General features: G+C 36.8%; 1 protein-coding gene across 2 annotated transcripts in view; it reads left to right on the top strand.

Annotated features, from left to right (window-relative positions):
• Positions 1-9,818: 9,818 nt before the first annotated feature.
• Positions 9,819-25,654, top strand: part of KCNJ3 (potassium inwardly rectifying channel subfamily J member 3) — a 131,610-nt gene continuing 115,774 nt past the window's right edge. The window contains exons 1-2 of one of the 2 annotated variants that reach the window (XM_037521831.2): positions 9,819-10,601; positions 19,806-20,022. In XM_037521831.2, coding sequence (XP_037377728.2) covers positions 9,900-10,601; positions 19,806-20,022 — 919 coding nt within the window. In that variant the 5' untranslated portion in view covers positions 9,819-9,899. The remainder of the gene's footprint in view (positions 10,602-19,805; positions 20,023-25,654) is intronic. The other variant, XM_054699185.1, reaches the window with a different exon arrangement.

The raw sequence follows: 25,654 nt of genomic DNA on the forward strand, positions 1-25,654 counted from the left end.
CCCCACACTTCTGGCCTGTACCCCAGTTCTTATATGCATGAATAAATAAATATTTAAAAAAAATCTGTAGGTTAATAGCAAATTAGAAACTCATGTTGATTTTATCTTATTTTTTTAAAGATTTATTTATTTATGCATACAAGAACTGGGGTACAGGCCACAGGTGTAGGGGTTTGAGAGGATTCACCAGAGATAGAATGGGGAACAGCACAGGCAGATTGACTGAAATACACTACTGAGGGGAGCAGCGGGTGAGTCAGGAGAGGTCTACTGTGCCATGTGGGTACTTCCCTGGTCGGGGATCAAACTTGTGCTGAGGGTGACTGTGGATAGCTTCACAGGTGGTGTCTTAGCCCCTTCTGCCACCAGAGAGGCCTCGATTTTATCTTATTTAACAATTAGTTTTGAATTTGTTTTTTCACAGACCTTGAAAATATTTTGTGCTATGTATTAGACATTATTTTTTATGTAGATTGTCTAATATAATCTTCACATCAAATTAATTCACATGGATATTTTAATAATGAGAAAATTCAAACACAGAGAGGTTCATAGTTTATCTAAAAATCACACAACCAGGAAGTGCAAAGCAAGAATTCACATTTCATCAATCCCACACCTACATCAGAGATGGTAGTCACAGTCCTAAATGTCATAATTTAAAACAATTTAATGTTTTAAATTGTCTGGATTATCAAATGTTTCAATATGATAAATAGAGTAGAAAGTTAGTGAAATAGCTTTCAATCACTCTTTAATTTAAAATGTCTAATAATTAATGATGCACTTATACATTGTACTGATTAATTTCATAGAATATTTTCATAATACATATTTTATCCCACAGAGCTCTGCCTCTTATTCCTCGTTGAGTAGAGCTGGAATAGGAGACAGTATGGAATTCAGAACCACTAAATAACTTAGTCACTTTGTTTACATTTTTGCAAAGACTTTATCAGTTTGTCATCTGGGTATATTCTGTGATTTTCTGAAGTGCACTAGTATTTGTAGTCTGTTCTCAAGAAGAAAAATATCTGACATTCCCTTTTTGGTATGATTATCTACTTGATAGCAGAGATTCAGAAGTGCATATTAATTACTAAATATTTCCATTAAATTATTGAGTAAATATTTTTATTCCATGAGAGTCATAGTGTAGATATTATGTTGGTTACATAACATATCTAATTTAATTGCACAGTTTAAATGAATTCTGATGACTACAGTTTCCTTAATCTCTGTTGCATCTAACAATTGGTATGCGACCTTTCACAGCATAGAGGCAGCCTTGTCATTCATTGGTGTTGTCAAGAAGCATAATCATTATGTGACATTTTGACACAAGGGTTTATTTAGTGATGTTTGCATTTTGACATTGACAGATTATGTGAGGACATTTCATCAACAGCAGCTCTAGCCTCACAGAATGCAAAAAAGAATATGTGTTTTACTGATAGCTGGAATAAGGCTTTGACAGATCCCTTCTACCTGACTTCTTTTTTACCTCTTCTTTAAATGTTACATACCTTATTCATTGGTTTTACTAAAAAGAAGTATGTGAAAGAACTCTATGTATGTAAGTTATTCATTATTTGGTCACTTCACACTGTTTTTTATTTTATTTTATTTATTGACCTTTCATCTTGATGCAAAACAAAAATAAAGGGATGTAAGTGTTGAACAACAGATTTCTTTATATTATGTGCATAATAGGGTGCTGACATCCATTTACTTTTAGAGGAATGCTCTCAATTAAAAAAAAATTCTTTGGAGAACAGACTTTGAAATTAATAGAGATGAGAGAAGGAAGTAAGAGCAGGTTGAGAATAATTGTTAAATTTAATTTTTACTACAAAATAAGTATGTTTCTGCAGTCATAATAGTACCTGTAGGTGATAATAAATAGGTAGAAGTTTCATATGAAAGAAAGTAGACCCAATTTTTTTACTTTCAGATCAGTTTTGAACAACAATTGCTACTTACTCAACAGGAAATTTGAATTGCTTAAGTGCCTACTTTGTAAGTTGGAGGAGGCAACCACACAAGAAGGAAGTGGAGAGCTTTAATGCATTCCCACTCCACCCCTAAATGAATTTGCAGGGCTCTTCTGCGATCTCATGGGGAATATGAAGATGATCTGTGGACTACTGGGTAAACACTAATGTGGGTGAGTTTATACTGTCACTTAATGGAGAAACTCAAGGTAGTTCTCTTACCCAGAGTGAACATACAAATGAAAATCATCAAGAATTTTTCCTTAGTAAATGCTGAAAGAATTCTAAAAATGAGTGTAAAAACTACATCCTACTTTTTAGTGGTTGTTGTCTTTATTTCTATAGTTCTAGTATACCCTTTCACCCCCAAATAACAATGTGGTGTAGAGAAAAAGGTAAACTTTGTCCATCCCAGTTTGGCTTTCTTCCCATGTGGCCACATAGTTTGACCAGTGATATGCTTTCCCATTGGCTTATCAGCAGTCTGTGGGAATTTTTTGTGCTCTTTCTTCCTTGCCTTCCTTTCCTTTCTTTCTCCATCCTTCCTTTTTTCCATTTTTATTTTAGAGAGTTATGGTAAATACTGATGAGAGATGAAAATGCCAGCCTTTTTACATTCACATCCACAGAAAGCAGTAGAAACATTATTAATGAAAAACTTAAAGCATGTATGGGTTTTACAATTCCTGCTCCCTCCATTCATATTTATTCTGTATGACGGTGGGCGGTAGGACTGGAGTAAGCTGCAGCCAATCCACAATGTGCCCTGCTTCCTCAAGTGTCTTTCCCAAGAGGGCAGACCCACCTGTCATTTTAAGTTTAGATTCACACATGCTGGGCTTTGGTGATTTGTAATCGGTTACTAATCTCAGTAACTCTCTTTGGTGCCAAAGGAGGGCTTTCAGCAGTGGGCAAGGAAGATTGGTGGTATTTCTGGATGTGACATTTCCCAGGGAAATTCTTCTATTAATAAGCATGCAGTTTTCACAGATGAGTATTTGTCAGTCCTAGCTGTGCTGTGAGAATCACCAAGGGAGCTTTTGAAAAATACTAATGCCCGACCCCCAAGAATCTGATATAGTTACCTGGGGTGTACATTCGAATGCACACGTAAAAACTATCAGCAGGACAATTAGATTTCAGCAAATTCTATTCATTTTTCTCCTTTTCCACTTGGGTGAGTTGCCATGAAACATTGAGTTATGTTATGTATCCCCTCGTCACTGAAGGTCTTTTGTTAGTCCCATCTCTCTCTCTCCTTCTTCACAGCATTAATGCAGCCTCAGTATTGGAAGATGCTAAAATAAATTTATAATGTATACCCCTGCCCTCTAACAGACTATAATCAGTATGGTCCTATTTATTATTATTTATTATCCCCTACCTTTCTATGCCCTCCCTCCCGGCACCCCACCAAAAAAAAAAAAAGATTGATGAGATTGTACCAGAATGTGTTTATATTCAGTTGGTTTTACTTTGCTAGTTTTTATGAATATTTGTAACAAAACTTCTGGAAAGACATTGATAAATTTTGCTACTTTCCTTTGACTGGCAGTCACAGAGGTGTACCAATTGATTTCCCTTCAAGAACTTGCCCTTGTGCAGGAAGGAGTATGTTGAGCTGATGGCCTCCAGCTACAACACCTTTTCCAATCTGATGTGGCTATCAGCTGAAGTCTTGTTCTTCCAAAATCACCAGCCAGAGATAGGAGCGGGGCCATTAGGACCAAATACTTTTTATTTTCCAACTATTAGAAGCTAAATAATTCCAGTCTTTGCATTATATACTAAAACTGAAAATTAAGATGAAAAATTTACTCTACCACCTCTAAGATGCTACTGTTTTTGTTTTTCCCAGTCTTTTAATCCATGTTTATAAGCTTCTATAAGATGAATGCACATTATTTCTTATTTCAAATATGTAGAAATCTTATTTCTCAGAGATATTGTTAAAATCTGTCTTTAAATTGCTAGGATAAAGTACTTTTATCAGAGGTCATTTAGTGCTTATAAAATGTGATTCCAGATTGATAGGTTTGGAAAGCTCACATAAGTTGGAGGAGGGTTTCCTAAAAACTGAATGTGAACAACGCAATGCTCTTCCATTAAGTGCTTAGCATATTGCATTATTGTATTGTTGTGGCAGGATGTTGTCATCATTTCTGGTGCGTACAACCCTTGGAAAAGTGCTGGGTACATGATTTATGCACATTATATGTCTACTGTATTGAATGAAGCAAGGTACTTGTAATATTTTGACATTTGGGACTTCATTGATGAGAATTTCTCTACTTGTCAGTAGTTAAAATTCTCTGAAGTGTAACTCAGCTGACATGAACAAGGAGAGGAAATTGCTATTTTTCCTTGATGTCCTGCCAATAAACCTTTGGGTCTGATAAAAAAAAATCTTTCAGTAGATTTTGGTTTCTGAAAGACTTTTAAAAATCCCTTATTCTTTCAGAAACCAGACCACTCCCATGGCCAGCTTTGGATCACAAAGAGGGTTCAAGAGAGGAGAACCTTGCTAAATAAATGGCCTCCAACTAAACAATGGCATTTTGCCTTTCTCTGAATCCTTTGGCAGAGGCCAGGGTTTGGAGCCAAGATTAAGGTCTGGATGAGTCATCCTCCATGTATGGCAATGCCTCAGTTCTCAAGTCTGTGCAATCAAATCTCAAACTGATTTCTCTCTTTTCATTTTTTTTTTCTTCTTTTTTTGGCAAGAGAGAAAATAACTTCAGTATCCTTTTTTAGGAGGGCTACAGAAAAAAAAAAAAGGAACACCATCCTATTGCCCAAAATTGCATATAGAACTTCAAAAAGTGACCTTTTCCCAGATATAGCAGAACTTATGGTGGAAAATGCAATGTGTCTTTTGAAGCATAAGTGCTTCAGATCCCAGGCCTGCTCATCTTTTCATTGTCCTTTTGGAGAATGATAGTCTTAGGAGGAAAGGAATATTAAACATGATACCATTTTCACCCCAGTAATTAATATTTCTCTCCATACGGACTATCACATGGTGAGCATCACAGTGGCAATAAATGAACCATGAGAAGGTGGACTTCAGGTATACTGGTGTGTTCAAAGCCTTTCTTTTTTTCACAGTTGGCAGATTAAGTCATTTTTAGAATTTGGACTTCTCAGGGGCAGCAGTTTTTTTCTTTTACATTAAATATACTCTTTTCCCCACACAGCTCAGTTACATAACAGAGTGAATGCATGTGCTAAGTCATGTCTTTTTAGTATAAAATGCAGAATCATAACTTTCATTTTTGAAGTTAAGGTTATACATGATATTACTAATTTTGGACAAAGCAAATAATACACTGCCAGAATTACTTTCTGGGCAGAATAAATATGTAGTTTGTTCTTAACTTAGTTTGTTGTTAAATAGAGCTTTAAACAACCCCTCACCTCTTCTCCCCACACATACCACACACATGCACACACACCATAAGAACTGTATGGTAGTTTATTTATAATCTCTACTACCCTATCTTTAAATGTTAGGCTCCGAATGATTTTATACTCTACTTTTTCTGGATTTTTCTGACTTTATGACCTTGTGCCTCTCCGTCCTTTAACCCATTCTATTTACAATGTTTCACTTCAGTCGATCAGCCAGCACCTGGTTAAGTGGCCTTCTGTAATCCATTCCTCACACACCCCGCCTGGCCTGGACACAGTGGTCTGGCTGCCCTCCAGAATGTCACCATGGAAGCAGTTGTCCTGACGGGAAGAAGAGTTTGGTTCATCTTTAGACATTTTCCAGGAGTTGGACCCAATGACACAAATAGGTCAAAGGCTCAGTCACATTTAATGTGTGACATGATGGCATCCTGAAAATATTTCACTTATCAGGTAGTTCTGTTTCTCTGAAAGAATAGAGATCTTGAAAATGTGCAGGGTGTTTTGATTCACTGCTTCACAATCTTTTTAGCTTGTAAAAATACTAACTGTAAAGTTCCAAAAAGATTGCCCAGCACATTAAAGTAGCCACAATAAATGTTAGCACTCTCTAAAAAGGGAATTAATTATTTGCCATATGCAAGGCAAGATGGGGTAGCTGGAGTACTACAGTATTAAGTATTACAATATTAAGACAATGATACAATATTGAATTGTAGGGAAATGAGAATTGAGAGAATGGCTAGATTATTATTAGTGGGAAGATAAAGTAAAGCTTCAGGGAATAGGTGGCACTTGAAATAAAAGGTGGAGAAATTCTTCATTGTCCTTATATACCAGTGATGGTGGTTTGGACATTTAAGTGACAGAAAAAAGTTAAACCAATGATGTCAATATAGGATTTGTTTGGAGAATTGCTAACAGTCAAAGTTGGCAAAACTGGCTGAGTCAACTTTAATGGCTTCCCACATTAAAAGGTGTATAGGAGATAATTTTGGAAAGATAAGTTAGGCTATTTTTCAAAGGACCTTAGATCTCAACTTGTGTGAAAGCATGGTACAGTGGAAGGAGATGGTGCCTATACATCAGGATTCTAGACTTCTTTCTAGGTACATGGTAAGGGATGACAGAGCACTCAGATGCTGGAGATACATTATTCTTTGTTCAGATCTAAAGTTTCCATTTATATATTGTTGACATTGAACAAGATATTTTCTCTTTTAGCCCTGATTTGCTTATTTGTAAAATAAGAGGATTAGAATAGACAATGTCCCTTAAATAATAAAATTATTTGTTTATAAATTTGGTTACTGGAAGATGGTGACTTTAATAGAAACATGTTTTCATAATTCAGAAAATTTAAAAGCTTGTAAATGAAATGATCAAATGAAATAATCAGTGAATTCTTTGGTTTCCATTCCACTGCTGAACTCATACAACTCTAAGAAAACTGATCTAGGAAGACTATCTCAGACAGTTTGAAAGAATAAAAGGCTAAAGGCAAGAAAATCATTCGAGTTTGGGCCTAAAATCAAGTGGGGATTTGAAGGTTAGAAGCCTTTCTTAAAAAAGAGAGGGAAAATCATGAGTTATTGCAGTGGTGCAACCAGAAGGATTTGGCAGCTATTTGGATAACAATACTCCAGTTAACAAACACAGAAGTTTCATATTGTTATGTAAGTGAATTGATTTAGTGATGACTTTAAAACAATAGAGATAACTTTTAATTATGTATTACAGTTTCAATGTATGTGGAGTTTCCTTGTGATGTAGCATGGTACCTGTTAATGATCCAAGAAATATTTGTTGTAAAACTAGAATGTGATAGGTATGTTCAGGTCTGCTAGGGCAGTGTGCATCAGCAGGAAAGTTAGAGGTGAGAGGAAAATATAAGTTAGTTCACAGCCTGGGGCTAATTCCTAAACCTCATTCATAATCTCTTCTTGGCCTTGTTGTGACTTTACAGCTCAGTATGTAACATCCCTCACAGCAAATAAAAAGTAGTTAATAAGACCACATTCATTCTTTTATTTTTTTTTTTTTTCATAGCAACTCTGGGAAAATATTGAAACTGCCAATTTTTCAGAGGAGAAATTGAGTCTCGAAGATGTTCTGCTATTTGCTCAAGGTCACAGTTCACAAATGGCAAACTGGTAGGGCCAGGACTCAAATCAAGTTTTATGATCTCAGACCCAGAGCATTTTCCACTTCCCATAGTGTTACTTTCCCTTCTTATGTAATTCTAGGAAATAACAATTTCTTAACTCTTTATCAGACACCCTGCAGGAGAAAGTGTCTATCACAGCAGATAGATAGTTTAACCATGTGACAGTGAAAGAGTCCTCTACTTATGACTGACAAGGTACAAGTTTTGCTGCCCAAAGGTTTAGGGGTAGAGAGGTAGAAGTGAGTACCTTTTGGCTGTTAACTGGTGGAATGATTAAGTGTTCATTTTCCTTTGCATGGGAGTCTTAGAACAGCCCTTTGCTTTTACAACCCCATGATTTGATGATTTTACAACAGAATCAATTTTATGTATCTGGACTGCATCGAATGTGCCATAAGATACCATGACGTTTTAAAGCAAACATGAAATGTGGTAAAGTAAGCTCGTATTTACAAATTGGCAGTATATTAGCTATTTCTGCACTTTGTCCCTCCATCAAGTTAACTGGCATGTCTGTGCCATTAAAATCCAGCCTTGTTCCCTCAGTTACAGTCATGCATTAACTCTGGGCATTCTGAGGCTTTGTAATAACAGCCATTTTCAGGGAGGACTGGGAGCTTTCCCATTAGTGTCTTCCCTCTTTTTCTGTTCCCCTCCTAAAGAACCCTCTGCTTCTAGCAACTTTGAGTTCTGAACGTGCTTAATCACAGCTTCAGTTGAGAGCTCTGTTTATGATTCATCCCCAAACCCAGGCATTCGTTTAAATCAGAGTCCTGCTTAGAGAGACATATTATACTTCTCTCCTTTCAGGGAGCAGCATTTGCTGCTTGCTGGGGGTTTCTGACAGATGCAGGAGAGCCAGAAAGGAGAGTTGGCTGGCTTTGGAAGCAGATTTAGAGTTGCTTCTCATTGGAGGGGCTCGCTTTTTCTGAGCTGCCAGACACTGCAGGCTCAACTGAGGCGCGGAGGTGCAATTCAGGCTGGTGGAGCAGCGGGGAAGGCAGGGACAGGCGGGGCTAGTGCGGCTCTGCAGCTGATTACTCGCACCAGCACAAATTCCACACTCCTGCGCCTCTGCTCGCCCCTGGCATCTTCCACCCGGGGCCACCGAGCCTCGGACAGGGACTGGGGGACCGAGGGAGGACAAGGTAAAGTCAGGTGCCCAGAAACAGAGATAAAGCGAGAGCGGCGTAAGTGTTTAACCTGAAAGCCTGACTGGCAGCCAGAGGATCGAACCCTTGACAGCATCACCGCAGTTGCCTGCTAAGAAACCACCGCGCCAAAAACAGTCAAGTCCCGCGCCCAAGTCAGTCAGTGCAGGGCGCGCCGGGATCCTCTTGGTGGGGCAGCGAGCGTGGTGCCCTGTGGAAGGTGCGGAGCTTGGGGGACCTGCACTGGCGCCCATCGCGGTACACCAGGAAAAGTGGGGGCGAGGTAAACAGCGGTGAGCGCAGAGTGCGAGGCCAAACTGCCACTGCGTCCCGCTGCCTCCTCCCGCCCTCCGCTGCTGGGTGAGTGCTCGGGTGTCGCGCACCGCCGTGTCTCAGTTGCGCGCCGGGGCTACCGGGGACCCTTGAGGGTTCACCCCAAGGCCCTGGTGGTACCCGCGGAAACTCGGCGGCCGGCGGACACCAGGCGCGCACGTCTCTGGAGTCCGAAGCGGGGAACTCTGAACCCGGAGGGCGTGGGTAGGGGGTGTAGCACCAGTGCCGGGCGGACATGCCTTTGGGCGGGATTTTGGCCAAATGATAGGAGGCGGGAACGCTGGGGGGAGCTGGGAACTGTCTGGGGGGGTGGGTGAGGGGATGGGGGGAGGGGGAGGGTTTGGTCCAAGCAGGTAGCGCAGCTCCGGCAGCCCGGCGAGTTGGCAGGTGGGGTGGGACTCGCTTATCAACTCATTCATTTTGAAACCGTCAGCTTGGTAGGGCTTCAGGGTAGTTAGGACGGCTGTGGGAAGGGACGGGAAAGGGTGGCCGGGGATGCCGGGGATGGGTGAAGACAGGAGAAACCTCGAAAAGCTTGGAGGCAAAATTGGGTTTGGGTTCCCGGTCCTTGCATCCCTCCTGCCTTAAGTGCGGGAGGACACTTTTTTTTTTTTTTTTTTTTTTAAGACTCTGCTAGGAAAGAAAGCCTCCGTCCCAGGGGAGGATAGGCGTCTGCAGGGGCCAAAGACCGCAGATACCTGCTGGGTGCGCCCCCCCACCCCAGGCGCGCTCGCTTTTGTCCCCCCTTTCTCCCCCGCCCCCACCTTCTTATTGGTGCTGGTTTGCAGCGCTCGGCTCCTGCGCCTTCGCTTCCTGTTTGAATCTGGCTCGCCCCTCCGTATTATGTCTGCACTCCGAAGGAAATTTGGGGACGATTACCAGGTAGTGACCACCTCGTCCAGCGGCTCCGGCTTGCAGCCCCAGGGGCCCGGCCAGGGCCCGCAGCAGCAGCTCGTGCCCAAGAAGAAGCGGCAGCGGTTCGTGGACAAGAACGGCCGGTGCAATGTACAGCACGGCAACCTGGGCAGCGAGACCAGCCGCTACCTCTCGGACCTCTTCACCACCCTGGTGGACCTCAAGTGGCGCTGGAACCTCTTCATTTTCATCCTTACCTACACGGTGGCCTGGCTCTTCATGGCGTCCATGTGGTGGGTGATCGCCTACACTCGGGGCGACCTGAACAAAGCCCACGTCGGCAACTACACGCCCTGCGTGGCCAATGTCTATAACTTCCCCTCTGCCTTCCTCTTCTTCATCGAGACGGAGGCCACCATCGGCTATGGCTACCGCTACATCACAGACAAATGCCCCGAGGGCATCATCCTCTTCCTCTTTCAGTCCATCCTGGGCTCCATCGTGGACGCCTTCCTCATTGGCTGCATGTTCATCAAGATGTCCCAGCCAAAGAAGCGCGCGGAGACCCTGATGTTTAGCGAGCACGCGGTGATCTCCATGAGGGACGGAAAACTCACGCTGATGTTCAGGGTGGGCAACCTGCGCAACAGCCACATGGTCTCCGCGCAGATCCGCTGCAAGCTGCTAAAAGTAAGTGCTACCCGCCCCTTCCCCACTTGGCCACCGCCTACCCCGCTGGCCCGGAATTAACTCACCTGAGAACCATTCCCAGCCCCCTAGCCTTACCTAGTGCTACAGGTAAACTTCCTTTATTTTAGAGTGGGGGATTGTGCGCGGGGAGCGCAGCTGACAGTTCTGCTCTTTAACTGCTCATTCTTGCGCTCTTATTTATATTCATTATTCGGATGGGCTTGTATCACTTTCTGGATTAGTAACACTTACTGAGAGGTGTTGGCTCCTGGTGGCTTCAGGTATAAGCGTGTGCCCTATTTTCTCCTACTCTTGCCACTTTGCTCTTAAGAACACTTTTGATTTGGTGTCAGTAAATACAGCTCCACTCACCAGGAGGTACTGAAACCAAACAGCTTTTATTTTAAAGAATTAGGTGCTGGGCTTGCTTCAACTTTCACTTAGGTATTTTCTTTTTCTGCCTAATAACATCAGCAGGTGGATTCTTCCTCTAAGACTTAGTAACATCAGCTCTCACTGTACGTTTGGTCTTTTAACAAGCACACTGAGCTGGGAAGCAGTTAATAAAGTGGAAGAAACAACACCTGGTTCTTTTAAATTTTTATTTTTACTAAATATTTTCCTAGAGAAGTATTCTGAGTGCTTTTCCTGTAGAGCCTCTTGTTAATTTTATTCTTAATTGCCTGTTTCTATGAAGCCTTTGTCAATTACAGATTTCACTTGAAGCTTTTCAGCATCCATTAGAGAAGATTGCTTCCTACCATCAGCAGTGTAAATGCTAAAACAAATGGCACATGGAATGGTTATTAGAGCAAGGTCCATATAGCCCTTAGGGGGCACCACTATAGCCAAGAAGAGAAGCCCACCATAAGCATTCACCCCATTGGAGTCTGGGAATGAGGAATAGAAGCCCAGTTCTCTGGGTGTGTTGAATTTACAATTCTTTTTCAGAGATTTGCCAGAGGTAGTGTTCAAATATTCATACACTGAAAAAAGATAGTCTTAAATATTTTTCCTGACATTGCATAGAGAGCCATAGCCAGATTTAGAACTCAGCATTAACAAAATGGAAATTTGATAGTTAAGTTGGGGTTGTGCCTTTGAATTTCATTTTCCACTCTACCAACACATTTTATAAACCTTAACTTACACTGCAACTAAAAGTGATCCAATGTGCTTTGAAATAGTTTGGCTTTTGTGTCACTTTCATTGTTCATTTATGAGACCTTATCCTAATTACTTGTGAACATGTTCAGTAAAGTATGAGGATTCAAGCAATTCAGTTGTCCTGTCACCCACAATATATGCATATTTACTGTGTTATATACATAGTAAGTAAACTGAATTTCATGTAACATAGTAGTAAATTTTCAGCCTGGTTCTGACGACCATGTTCATTAAGATAACTTTGCATAGATAATTTGATTAGATCTTATGTTTATAATTACCTTCAGAGAACTGCATACAGATTTGTGTTTTTCTTAGCATATTGTGCTATGGAGTACTGTTGAAATAAGCCAGATATTGGATCAGGCTGAACACTTGTCTTGGAGACATGTTTATTGCAGTGTTATTTGTTGCATGTGTCTGCTTATATGAATAGACCAAAATATATCATCTCTCTTTAAGGTAGGCCTTCCAGGAAGATATGAGCATCTTGCTGATACATTGTCAGAGTCTCTGACAAAAAACCAATGTTTATGTGTCATTTTAAGGTTCTTATTGACAAGTAGTTTGCCATATTGATCGGTCAGTTGGAAAGTCATAATTAGACTTTAATCATCATTTATTGTTGGCCTCTACTCTTTTAAACATATGAAGTGTTTTATTAAAGCAAATATCTTTTCAAGACCATAACTTTTAGATATTTTTACACCTTATCAAATTTTATTTTTATAAAACCAGAAATAACCAAAATTAATTTATAATAAAACATAACCTTGTTTTATAAATAAAACATAGCCTTGTTTTGTTTTGCTTTACAAAGGTACAATTAATCTGAAGCACCCAGTCCCTGCAATGGTTCGGCCACTGATAATGACTTTCATGTTTATGGGCATGTAGCTTATATACCCCCAGAAGTGTCCTGATTAAAATAAACAGTTTATAGTATTGAAAATTTGGAGCAAGGTGCTGTATTAACACAAGGTGATAAAAACAACATCTAATTAAATTTAAATATATTCCTGTAATTTTTTTTTTCTTTTTGTTGGCTTGGAAGATGTCAGTGCTAGAAGTAAATATGACTGACATGTGGTGCCAACTTATGTTAAACAAGATTATTTTGAGATTATCTCCTGCTATTTGTGAAGCAAGAGGGTTGATCAGAGACAACCCTTCAACCACCCAGTTAGTATAGTTTGTTTGAAGTTGATTTTTCTTGTAGCCATGGTAATTAAAATGAATTCTCATAGTTCTTGTCATTTCCTTAGACTTCATTAAAAAAGAGTCATGTTTTATTAGGCAACTAATAACATTCAGAAAAATTAGAGGCCAGATTTGCCTTTCTTAAGTTACTCTCATTTTCTCTTAGAGAGTGAGAAGAAGTGACCTAAAACAGTCAACTACTTTTTTTAAAGAGAAGTTATGCCAAAATCTTAAAGTAGTAATACTTTGATATCAATCTAATCCAGTCTTCTTATTAAATATATTACACATATTCAGTTTTTTTATCCTTCATTTGCTATTAAAAGGTACAATTTATGTATCTTGAATATAGAGAAATATATAGCATCTTAAGGCAAAAAAGTTTGGTACTATTGATGATTTGTTTTTCCTGTTAGCTAATTTAATTTAGCTCTGATTTGCTGAATAAAAGAAGATTTTACTGTACATTAAGAGTTCTATTTAGTGATTATAAAGCACTTTCTATTCTTGAGAAGACAAGAACATGGGTATGGTTTTCTAATCCTGGCTATGATGAAATTTTCCATACATATTTCTTTTGAATTCTCTAAGTTTTGATGGAAGTTTGTTTTTAACCTTTCTAACTTTTTGATTTGTATTTTCTTATACAAAAGGCACTTTTATTTCAACTCTATTTCTGTCTTCAGGTGTGCAAATTCTGACATTTATTTTGGCATTCTAATAATATTTTCAAACTCTGTGCCTGGATTACTAGGCCCTTTTTCTATTGAGAAAAAGCAGATTAAATAAAAATTAAAGGATATAATTTTAATATATTCTTCATTTTTTTATAGAAAGCTGAAGAAAACTCCTTTAAGACAACTATTCTATTTTCCTTTTCTTATCCTTATATTGTCTTATTTGAATTTTCAATTATTTTAGTCTCCTTTTTTTTTTTAACCCAGAAAACAGGGATCACTGAATAGCATGGTTAAGTTAATATGTAATCCAATTGAAAGTTTTAGTGAAAAATGTCAGGATTAGAGAATTGAGACTATTGGCTGAAACAATGGGCTGTAATATTTAGCATTAGATTTAAAGAATTGAGAAATTTGACTGACTTCTATCAGATCTAATTCTAATAGTTGATTGCCCTAGAATTTCATCTTGTTAGAAGACTTTAAATAATCTTCTTTAATACAGTATTCAAGACCTTCTACCTTATTATCCAGAAGCCTGATAGATTGATAGATAGACAGACACACAGACATCTAGTCAAATGTAATTTATATAAGGTAAACATAAGATCAACTCTTCTGCTGTTGGATCTAAATTTTGAAATTGAGATAAAGTTTTTTCATGGAAGTATAATTTTGTTTACTTTTATCATTATTCATTGCAAATATTCATCACCTTTCTTTCCTAGGAAGTCATCTGTAAAATTGATAATTTTCATTGATGGAAAGGTATTGCATTACTCTTCTAATGTGTCACATACATTATTTTTGTACTACTTTTTTAATTCTCCATTTATATGGAGAACTAAAATTGGATGCTCTGTGGTTTCCTCATACAAATTGATCAAGTGCCACTGCAATAAAAACAAAATTGTTGGCTGCAAAACCATTAAGCTCTGTATTTTCTTCCTATGTTCTAACATTTTGTTAAAGTCTTACCCACATGATTCTTTAATTTTTTTCATATATTTATTTGTCTTCATTCCTTACCTTGCACTTAAATGTGATTATGTTTTTAACTCTACATGAATTTATTTTGACTATGTTTACCAATTGATCTTGGCCAATTTTCATGTCATTATTAACCTTGAAACAGTTATGTCCTTTAAAAAAATAAATCCACAAATGAATATAAAATGAAAACACTGTTCTTCTGGACATCACATAAGGCATTAGTGGAAGTATTCAAGGAGTCTAACACTGAGTACCCCAGAAATCTTGGGACTAGATTCTTTAGCGGTAAGGGACTTTCATAGGTGGGTTCACTGTATCTTTTAAAAGCCAGAGTGCCTCTTTAGTTTAACTTTGCTTTCTCTGACATAGGTACAATGGTTATAGAACTTGAATTCCTCTTGAAAACTGTAATTATGATTCTTCTTTTAAAATAATAGTAGGATATTGTTTTGTTTAGTTTTTATTTTTAGTCTGTTTCCTGAAAGGTACAGGGTGCCTCGTGCTCAGTGTGAACAGAAATAAGGGACATAAAGACCAATAAATAAACAGCAGTAGGTAAGAACAAGTGATAAAGAGAAGCAGGAAAAAGTGAGTAGGAGGGGAATGTGCAAGGAGTGTTACAAATCCTATCCACAGTTATTATAAATCCCATAAAAAGCCCTCAAGGAATTATAAAGGTGTTCTTTCATTTGAATGGTATAAAAACCTTATATAATTTATTACAAGATAAATTACATTCCATTCTATAAGGTATTTTCTAAATGAACATCTTTTCATGGGATAATCAGTCTAGCATTAATAACTAATAATATTTTAGACTTGATTTTGGTCATGTTTTTCCCACCTAGGATTCATGGAACTTCAAACTTAAGGAGTCAAAGAAATATAATGTAGACTAAATTGTGGCCCAGAAGAAATTTAATAATAGACAGTCAACATAAAATTAGGTCTACATCTTCCTCTACTTGACTTTGATTTTGGTCTGAGTGCCTGAGCCACTACCATCACGGCTGTTGAGTTAGAAGACATTTTTGTTCCTTTTCCTGGTACCTGCTTTTGGTTCGTTTTTTAATTTAACTTCCAGATAGTATTCTGAACTCATTACACATGATTTTCTTTCTGACTGCAACATATATTTAACACACATACACATATACACGCACTCTCAAACACACACATTGTACGTTTAAAGAAAGAGAAGTAAAATTACAGATCAAGTGTTAGGCAAAAACAGCTGTCCCTCTCACATTAGGCCCCTCCCCTCCATTGCTATCCTGAGTGCTGGCCCTGAATATGTTTTTCTAGTAGATACTTGTGGGAGGTGGTGAGGCTCTGATCAACACTTAAAATATGAGAGAGGTAAATCTCATGAGTCAGTGTTAGTGACTAAATGGCTTATTCAAAATTTCTGTAACCTCACCCAAATCAGGAAACAGGACATGATTATAATTAGAATAGAGTTAGGGGTTAGGGAGATGGGAAAAAGCTATCAAAGAATTGATTGTATTGGTGATGTGGGTCCTGTATAAAAGCATTTAAAAATCCATCACGTTGTAGTTATAATTTTCTGGACAATAAATTTAAAGAACTTTAAGCCTTAGATTTCCTTATTTTTTTCTCGTATCCAGAATTTGACTATAATGCATTCAATCATAGACTTTAAAGTAGCAGAAAGATCCTATTTCTTCCCCCCAGATTCCATATAATTGGAAATAATGATTGCATGAAAGTCATTTTCAGGTCATAGTTCTGTCAAATTATAAATTTCTGTCAAGTTATAAATTTTAAAAAATCACCCATTTTTAATGAACTGTTTTTCCTTTTACTACTTTCACATTTTCTAATTCATTAAGTAGTTTTTATGATTCTAAATGATTATTTCATCAAACAGAAGTCAGCCTTCATTATTAACTTTTTAGAAATTTAAATGATTAACTGCAGCAAGCTTAAAAATAGCAGTTGTTCTGATCTAGGAAATGGCCATAGTTTTGTGTTCCCTTTGGAATTAGGAAGTTTATAATATTTAAGGAGATAATGTGAACCATCAGCAAACTGCTATGTTAATGAAATACTCCTTGTAATTCTTAAGATGACATCACAAAAAAAAGGCTAAATTGAATTTTATCTCATTTTTTCTGCCTATTATAATTCCTGGATAAAATATGGTAATTGAAAACTAAGTAAGAGAATTAGAACCTGATGGTATATTAGTGCTATTTATCTATTACATACTCAAGGTATACATCTTAGTTTAATATTATAAAAGCACATGCTTTTTTCTATCTTTCCTTTTCATGTACACATGCCTGTCACAGTTCTTTGAACAAAAGTTCTCTCATTCAACTTGTATGAGAAAATTTGAAATAACATAAGCTCCCCCCCACCCTTTGCTCCAGAATATCTCTGGCATTTGCTCCAGAATTCAAAAGCCTAGATTAGAATTCCTTGTAAACCTACAGTAGCATGTGTGTGATTATGAAATTGTATTTGGTAGGCATATTTAGGTTTCTGGAACATGGGAAGTATTTGGCTGAGCACACATAAGACAACTGTGCTCCAATGAGGAGCTCAGACAATTCTATTGCTCCAAGCATCTGCCACACTGAAACCACACCCTTTACTCCTCTAAACAGAAAAGCTTTCTATTGAATTCACAGTAGTCAATGGACTTCCCAGTTGATTGGAGAAGCAAACAAAAGTTAAGGGAGGTAAGCATATTGACTGACATGTTTGTTGACCTAACAAAAGAAGACTTAAAAAAAAAAAAATTGTGGGTATAGGTAGGGTCTCAGAGTCATTTAAAGAAAAGTTAAGTGACATTGTACCCACTGGAAAATATTTTTCAATGGATATTTAGAGATTTTTACTTACCTGAAAAATGTATAAGCATGAAAAACATCTTTCAAAGAAACAAAATATCATGATTTTCCCCATAGTATTATAGGTTATCTAGAACAAATTTCTAAAATCAGAATGCATATGGAGATTGAATCTAAATTACTTATATGTAAGTTAACTGCTTTGCTAAAAATTTCATGTTGTTTATTCTAGGCTGGCATTTTCCTGATTATCTGCCTGTTTCTAGGTCACTTCTTTTCATGGTTTGTTGAATGATTGAGAGCATACAAACGTTATAGCTTATTGTAAAGCCTTTTAGAATGATGTTATAAATAACATCTAAAAAGGAAGATGAATTTTAATTGGGGGTACATATTTAGTAATTAGAAAGATATATCTTTTTTGGAAAATTATTTTTAAATGATAAAAAATTATGTTTTGAGGAATTATCTTTGTATTTTCATTTACTATAGAAAAAAACAGAGCTGAGGATCATTAGTAAAAACATCTCAAATTCTGTTCATTACTTATTAACATCAGAGTAACACCTTGTGTTTTTATAGCACCTGTTTCTTAGTAGGTGAGAGAACAATGACATTGGGTTTTTATTTTTATTTATATTTTGTTTTGGTTTTTATTTTGTTATATTAATCAATACTAGTTGGACAACTGTATATTTGGGAAGATGCTGGTCTCATACATATTTTACTAATTTGAGAAAATATTTAGAAACATAGGTGGCTTGAGAAAGCTCCAAAGAGTGCTTGTTCCTACTGGGTTAGAACTTTTCTTACTGGCTTAGTTTCTACAACATTGGTTGTTAGATCCACTGTTTTTATTTTTGTACCATCAGACTTTTCCATGGATTTTTCTTTCTTGTCAGAAAGCATTTTCTTCTGTTTTCATCAAGTACTCACAAGGAGGTAAAGAAAAATACACTTTCAATATTTTCTTTTTTTTTCTATGTAAATAAAATTTCTGAGTATCAGTAATTACAAACTTACCCCTCTAACTAATTTTGCTATTGAGACGCCACAGTAATTGTTGCCATGATGAATCATCCACAATATAAAACCCTTGGTTCTGTTTTGCCATGGAGGACATCTTACTACGCTGCATTTTGCAGTGTTTTCACATAAAAAGCAGATGTATTTCTTGGAACACCGAGAATAAGATTTTGTCTTCAAACTACCACTTTAATGGACAGACCAGTGTTAACAGTTGTTTTGTTTATTAAATTAACTTTGTAAAGAACCTATTAAAATATATTGGGTTTTCCCACACCCCATTTGACCAGTCCCAAGGCTCCCCTTTCAAAATTTTCTGTGTTCAGCTGTTTAACCTAGCCCTTATTTGACCAGCATACTCACATAAATTAATTATTTACTTTTACCTGATGGTTATAACAGTTTTTGAAAAAAATGAAAATGAGTAGAAAAGAAAGATACATTTACTTTCATGACTTGAAAGTTTTTAGTAGTCATGATTAATTTTCTTTTAGAGTCTTAGCATATAAGCAGTCTATTAAGTTTCATAGTGATTTACATTAACACTGAATTACATTATTTACAAATTTTAGTAAATTATGTTTATCCAATGTAGATTTTTAAACTGCTGATGAAAACAGTTCAATTTAGCACATTTACTATGTTTTAAAATTCATAAAATAGAGAAGTAAACACATTTAATGTAGGTTATTATTAGGATTTTGAAAGACATTAGCTAATAGCATGTGACTTTTATTTTTAGTATATGAACTGTTGTGTACCTAGCATAATTTAATATAAAATCTTTTCTAATTTATATCTGTTACTTTTCAAAAATAGTTACTTTTCCAGTATTTCCGGAAAATAAGTTGTTATGTTTGGCTTTGTAATAATGCAATACCTCACTTCTTAGGATCTGATCAACCTTTTACAGCTTTAACAACCTCATAAGAAATGCCTACTTATTTGCTTTGTGAGAAAAAAAAATCTGGCATGCAGTGAGCTCTCATGCAGTGATGTATGTCAAGCAGTGGCACATGTACATTCCGTTCCACAGTTTGTACTAACAGCCATTGTTGGACCAGGCATTTCTCCAAATCTCATGAGTTAGAGAATGGTAATTATAGTAAGTTGTATATTATAAATAATGCATGTATGTTCCACATGAGCTATGTGGGATTTCGGCCCATTTGCTCGAACATAGCTGCATAATGCTTTGTTTGGATTTTGTTGCAAATGATTGATAGTGCAGAATGTAGGCAATGATGTAAATGACTGTTGGACTGCCTTGAAAATTTCAGTGCAAGTGGTAATTTCTTTTCTTTTTCTGTGTGCTTGTCTAGTCTCGGCAGACACCTGAGGGTGAGTTCCTTCCCCTTGACCAACTTGAACTGGATGTAGGTTTTAGCACAGGGGCAGATCAACTTTTTCTTGTTTCCCCACTCACGATTTGCCACGTGATCGATGCCAAAAGCCCCTTTTATGACCTGTCCCAGAGAAGCATGCAAACTGAACAGTTCGAGATTGTCGTCATTCTAGAAGGCATTGTGGAAACAACTGGTGAGTAAAAACACAGATATACCATCAACTTCCTTTATTTCGTGACGTTATATTATATGCACAAATGTGTCAAATTAGGTTAATGTCTCAGTTCACAGTAATGAAAGTAATGACTTGCTTCTTAAGACACTGCTTTGCAAATGAAAATTTACTTTTTTGATGATTGTATAGGTAATGTTAACTCAGGAATACTCAATGCAAAAAAAAAAAATTGAGGTGACTCCTTACAAATGATTATGATGTTCTATTTTAATTAATAAACTTGGATTTTCTGTAATCATAATTTTTCTTTAAAGATTCAAGGTTAAAATAAATTCTGGGTAATTAGTGAGCAGCCTGCACTCAGCATGCATATTCTTGCTTTTGAGATGGTGATTCAGGGTGTCATAGATAAAGCTTTGATATGCTACTATGTGCAGCCACAGTGAAGATTCCCCGTGTATGTACACGTATGCTAAAACAGCATTTTAATTTCAAAATGGATCAATACATTAGTCCAGCTGAACCTTGACAAAAAAAAAAATTAGAAAATTTTCCCTTTTTTCCTCCTGTTTTGGTATAGCTACATGCTTTATGATACTTCTTAAGATGCAATATAACATTGGTTGTCTGAAATATAGTTTGCTACTCTCTAAGGAAAGTAATGCTGGCAAAGGAAAGAAACAATAAATCACACTATATTATTTTTGATTTAAACATTATCCAGTATTTGTGAACCTGTGGGATGCCTGAAACTAATAATGTAATATCCTATATAATTCTATGCTATTGATGTATTTATGTGTATATGGATATACACACATATACATATGTATGCATATGTATCTTGAGTTCTACCCTTTCTACAAATAATGAGAAAACAATAAATATTTTAGCTATCAATTTTTTAACCAATACAAACAACCGTAAAATGTTGATTACTAGGTATCAGCTATAGAAATATTGAAAATAACATTGTCAATAACATAGATACATGCAAACTTTATGCCAGAATGGGAGCCATGTCATAATCAGAGATCCCTTCTTGGTTAAAGCTTTGCTCAAGGAACAGGGGGAGGGAAGCCATTGGTGTTTCATCTGTCACCTAATACCTATTTGAAATTTCAATAAGGTACTTAGTTTCTGTAAGCTTCTTTTCCTTCTCTTTAATGTGAAAATGATACAATAGACCCTTCAAAGCTGCTTGTCCTATTACTATTGCTGTAAATACTTCAGTTTACATATTAAAATTTTTAAGGAGCATGAGTAAAGTTTCAGTGTGTCACTCTGTATCTGAAATTTGATTTCTGTGCTGGTTTAATGGTTTAAATATTATATTTTTAAATTCATATAATGTTATATTTCTAAAATTATATAATAAATTGATTTTATTTAGATTAATCAATCTAAAACAATATAATCTTCATCAATATATTAAAAAATTAAATAAAAATTCAAAAGCTTTTAATTCAACAAATCTTTACACTTAAGTTTCAATTTATATTAATTTATAGAGAAAGTACTGAGCCAAACAGATGCTTCAGTTTTTATTGATTTGCTTCTTATGACATAATTCTTTGTGACACCTGCTTAAAGTCTACCAATTGTTTATTATTATTCTAATAACTGACATGAGTGATGTTTCTGTTTCACTTGATCACCTCAGAAGCCTTTTGTTCTTTCTTTTCTTTAACTTTCTTTCTCTTCCCCTCTCTCACTCCTTCTCCTTCATCCTTTCCCTCCTTCCATCCTTCTGTCGAGCAGTCCATCCATCCATCCATCCATTTTCCACTTTAGCCATATTTTGTGTGTATTTCTCAAGAATGAGGATATTCTCCTACAAAATCACAGTGTGATTAAGAAAAAAAAAACAGGAAATTTAACAATGATAAAATATTACTATATAAGCCATAGTCCATGTTCAGATTTTGTCACTTTTGTAGTAATTTACATTATAAGTATGTTCTTCTGGTTCAATACCAGTTTAAGGACTATGCTTTTCATTTATTTACTTGTCTTCTCAGACGCCAGAAGAAATAGTTCTTATTTTGTATTTTTTTTAAAGATTTATTTATTTTTACAAGAACTGGAGTATAGGTTAGAGGCGTGGGAGGGTGAGAGAATTCACCAGAAACAGAGTGAGGAGCAGAACAGGCAGACGGACTGAAAGCACTTCTGAGGGGAGCAGTGGGTGAGGCAAGAGAGGTCTGCTGCGCCATGTGGGTATCTCCCTGGCTGGACAGGAATCAAGCCCATGCTGCCGAGGCTGTGGACGGCTTCACAGCACAGTGCTCAACCTGCTGCACCACCAGGGAGGCCCTTATTTTGGATTCTTTTTTTTTTTTTTTTTTAAGATTTATTTATTTATTTATACAAGCACTGGGTACAGTCAGAAGCACAGGAGGGTGAGAGAATTCACCAGAGCCAGAGGGGAGAGCAGAGCAGGCAGACAGACTGAGGACACTGCTGAGGGGAGCAGCGGGCGGGCGGCAGGAGAGGTTTGTGCGCCATGTGGGATCCTCAGCCCAGCGGCCTGGGATGGAACCGGCGCTGCAGAGTCTGCCAGCAGCTTTGCAGCCCAGCCACCGGGGAGGCCCTTATTTTGTATTCTTGACCTTGACTTGAAAAGTATAGGTCAGGTGTTTTGTAGAATGTCTCTCAATTCTGATTTTCTAAAGTTTTTTTAGGTATTCTCTTGATTTTGATTTTTGGCTTCTACATGGGCCTTTTAAGGGAATAGTGAAGCAGTTTGTTTTTAGATTTTACTATGCATTCATAACTCATAGTCTTTTTCATATTTCAGAGGTTCATAGTTAATAAATAATGTCCTATATATGGTAGTTAGACGTTTTGTAGCATTAAATTATTCACTGGGATTATAGGTTTTATTTTAACATTTTCTCCCACTCTTTTTTTTTTTAAACAATGCACTGGCAGGGACTACTTTCAACAGAAAAAGTGAAAAGTTGACTGGAGATTAGATTTCTTGTATAGAAATTGCTTTTAAGGAGAGTTTAAAATTGTATTGTATGTGAGTCTGTTTCCTCTTAACCTCTTAATTAAACTTGTTTTCTAGATCTAAAATAGCAAGACAGCAAAAAACATTGCTCATAATTTATAGAATTTATTTTACGTTTATTTTACGTTAGAATTTAGCTGACATTTTGTTTGTATACATGTCCTTATTAAGTCTTGCACAGTTCAAACTATAAAATCTGTCTATTTCCAGACCCCAGTGTGCCTGGTAAAAATAACATAAACATTTTTATGTTCACTTGATCATTTAACATTTTACTGAGATTTATTTGATTCATTTTGAAGGATGTGTCTTCTTTTCTCCTTCCCATGTACAATAATTTTACTTTCTCATAATATATATTGCTTAGGAAAAGACAGTTATATTTTGTGGACATTTTACAAACAGCAATAATATCATATTTTCTTACCATTTTTTTTGCTACATAGCTTTGTGAATAAACTTATTTGATATAACTTTCTATCATATTTTGCTCTAAATACTAAGTTTTTATCATTCATTCATTTGTTCATTAGGCAAGTATTTAGACAAGTACTTGAATATATTCTGTATACTTAAAGTATTTGAAATGCTTTAGAATGTTGATACAGCGGTGACCAAGACAGGGATACTCTCCTTCCTTAATGTGGGTTATATTTTAACTAGCAGAAGCAGATGTCAAAACAAAACAAAATAATCAAGATATTATCAGACAGTAATATGTTAAGGGTAAGAGATCAAGACAAACCAAGGTAATAAAATAAGGAATGCATCCCAAGTTATTTTTGGCTGATGGTTAAGGAAAGGTCTCTCTGAGACTGCTTGACCCCCAACTAGAGACCTGACAAGAATTACCTGAGCCCATCAAAGGTGGAACATGATGGACAGAGTGAAAGCTTGTACAATGGACTTGAATTGGGAATCATCCTGATTTATTCCAGAAACTAAGAGAAAGGAGAGGTGGTTGGGGCACAGTGACAGACGTGATGTGAAGAGCCAGGTGAGAAGTCATATAGGTGAAGGGGCCACCTCTGCACTCTAGATGATTTTATTGTGTTTGTAGGAAGGGCTTGGATTTGATAAGGAAGTAAAGTCTGTAGTTAAGTGAAAGTAACAATATAGTAATCTCAAAGTGTATATGTGGGGAAAAAACCACTTTTTTCCTAATGGGTTGCATGTAGTTTCTTTAAAAATGAATGAACCCAGTGTCTTGGAAATACGTAAAACTTAAGAGAGTTATCATTTTGGCATTGATTTTATTTAATACCTCCCATCTCTCTAGCATACATATCCAATTGCTCACTTCACTGCAGTCCCCCCTAACATCTCATTTAGATTTTGCTTCTTCCCATCCGTTAGTCTCAGCAGGAGTGGTGATGGTGGAGGGCGTTGAGAAATTAGAAGCATTCTCATTTCCATGAAAAATTTCAACTTTCATCAGGAGTCATAATAATTAATTGTCCAAATACCTTGGAAATCAGGGTCATTGCCTTCCTTCCTTCAGATGAATTGAATTTTCACTCTGAACAAGGAATGCAAGCTTTGCCTCTTCATTAATAACCTTTGCTTCTTTGCTCAGCCAGCACATTCCTAAACATAGGTTACCTCTAACTCTTGCTCTCTTTGTCTCTTCTCCCAGGAGAGCGAGCACTGCTAGAGGCAAACAGCATTGCAGATTTGGCTCATTAGGACTCTGTGCTTTCAAACTTCAATCTGCTCTCTGCTGCTATTTGGCAGTCTTTTTAATTGTCTTTTCTGTACTCCCCAGCTCTCTCCCTGTGGGATCTATTTTAGACCTTTTCTCTCTCTCCATGCCCCCAGTCCCAGCTGTCCTATTCCTTCTTTGCCTATCATCTCTCTACCTATTTTCTCACAAAGAAAGGGACACTTCAATTTTTATACATTTCTTTACTCTCTTTATCCTTTTCTTATAATTATCTTGTCTTTTTCCTGATTTTGGGGCGGAGGTAGAAGGGGTAGGTGTCCTTATCCTTCAATAAGAACATAGATCTAGTTCTGCTTTCTACCACCTGTGACTCAGGTCCAATACTTATCAAACCTAATACCTAAAACCTCATTGACTCTATTTGCCCTCAAACATTTCCAGCTCTTTCCTCATGAAAAAAAAATACAAAATCCTATTATTTACCCCTTTATGCTTAACGATCTTCCTTAAATTCAGAGTAACCACATTTTCTTTCTGTTTCTTGTCCTTTATATTTTCCAATTGTTATATCCTCATCACTGCCCCTTCCTCTTCCTCCTCGATTCTGTGCCTCCTGGTTTTCTTCTACCCCTGCCACCTATCATTTAGAACCCAAATGCATACCTATTTTTTTTCTGTAATGAATTAACACAGTACTCACAAGTTCACCATTCTACTTATATTGCCTGCTATGAAATCTTCCACCAGATAGGGTTTTATAGTTGCTATTAATTTCAGGGAATTTTTCCACTTGAATGTCACTATTCAGCATCAACTTGTCTAAATACCAACTCATCATCAAATTGCATCCTCCTTTGGAAATTTATTATTATCTCTATTAATTATTAAATTATTGCAATTTTTTTCCATATACCCCCGTTTTTCTTTATTATACCGGATTATTTATACAATCCACATATACCTATGAGCAC

This window comes from Talpa occidentalis, unplaced genomic scaffold (assembly GCF_014898055.3).
Source record: "Talpa occidentalis isolate TD23 unplaced genomic scaffold, MPIMG_talOcc4v2.1 talOcc4.3, whole genome shotgun sequence".
NCBI lineage: Eukaryota > Metazoa > Chordata > Mammalia > Eulipotyphla > Talpidae > Talpa > Talpa occidentalis.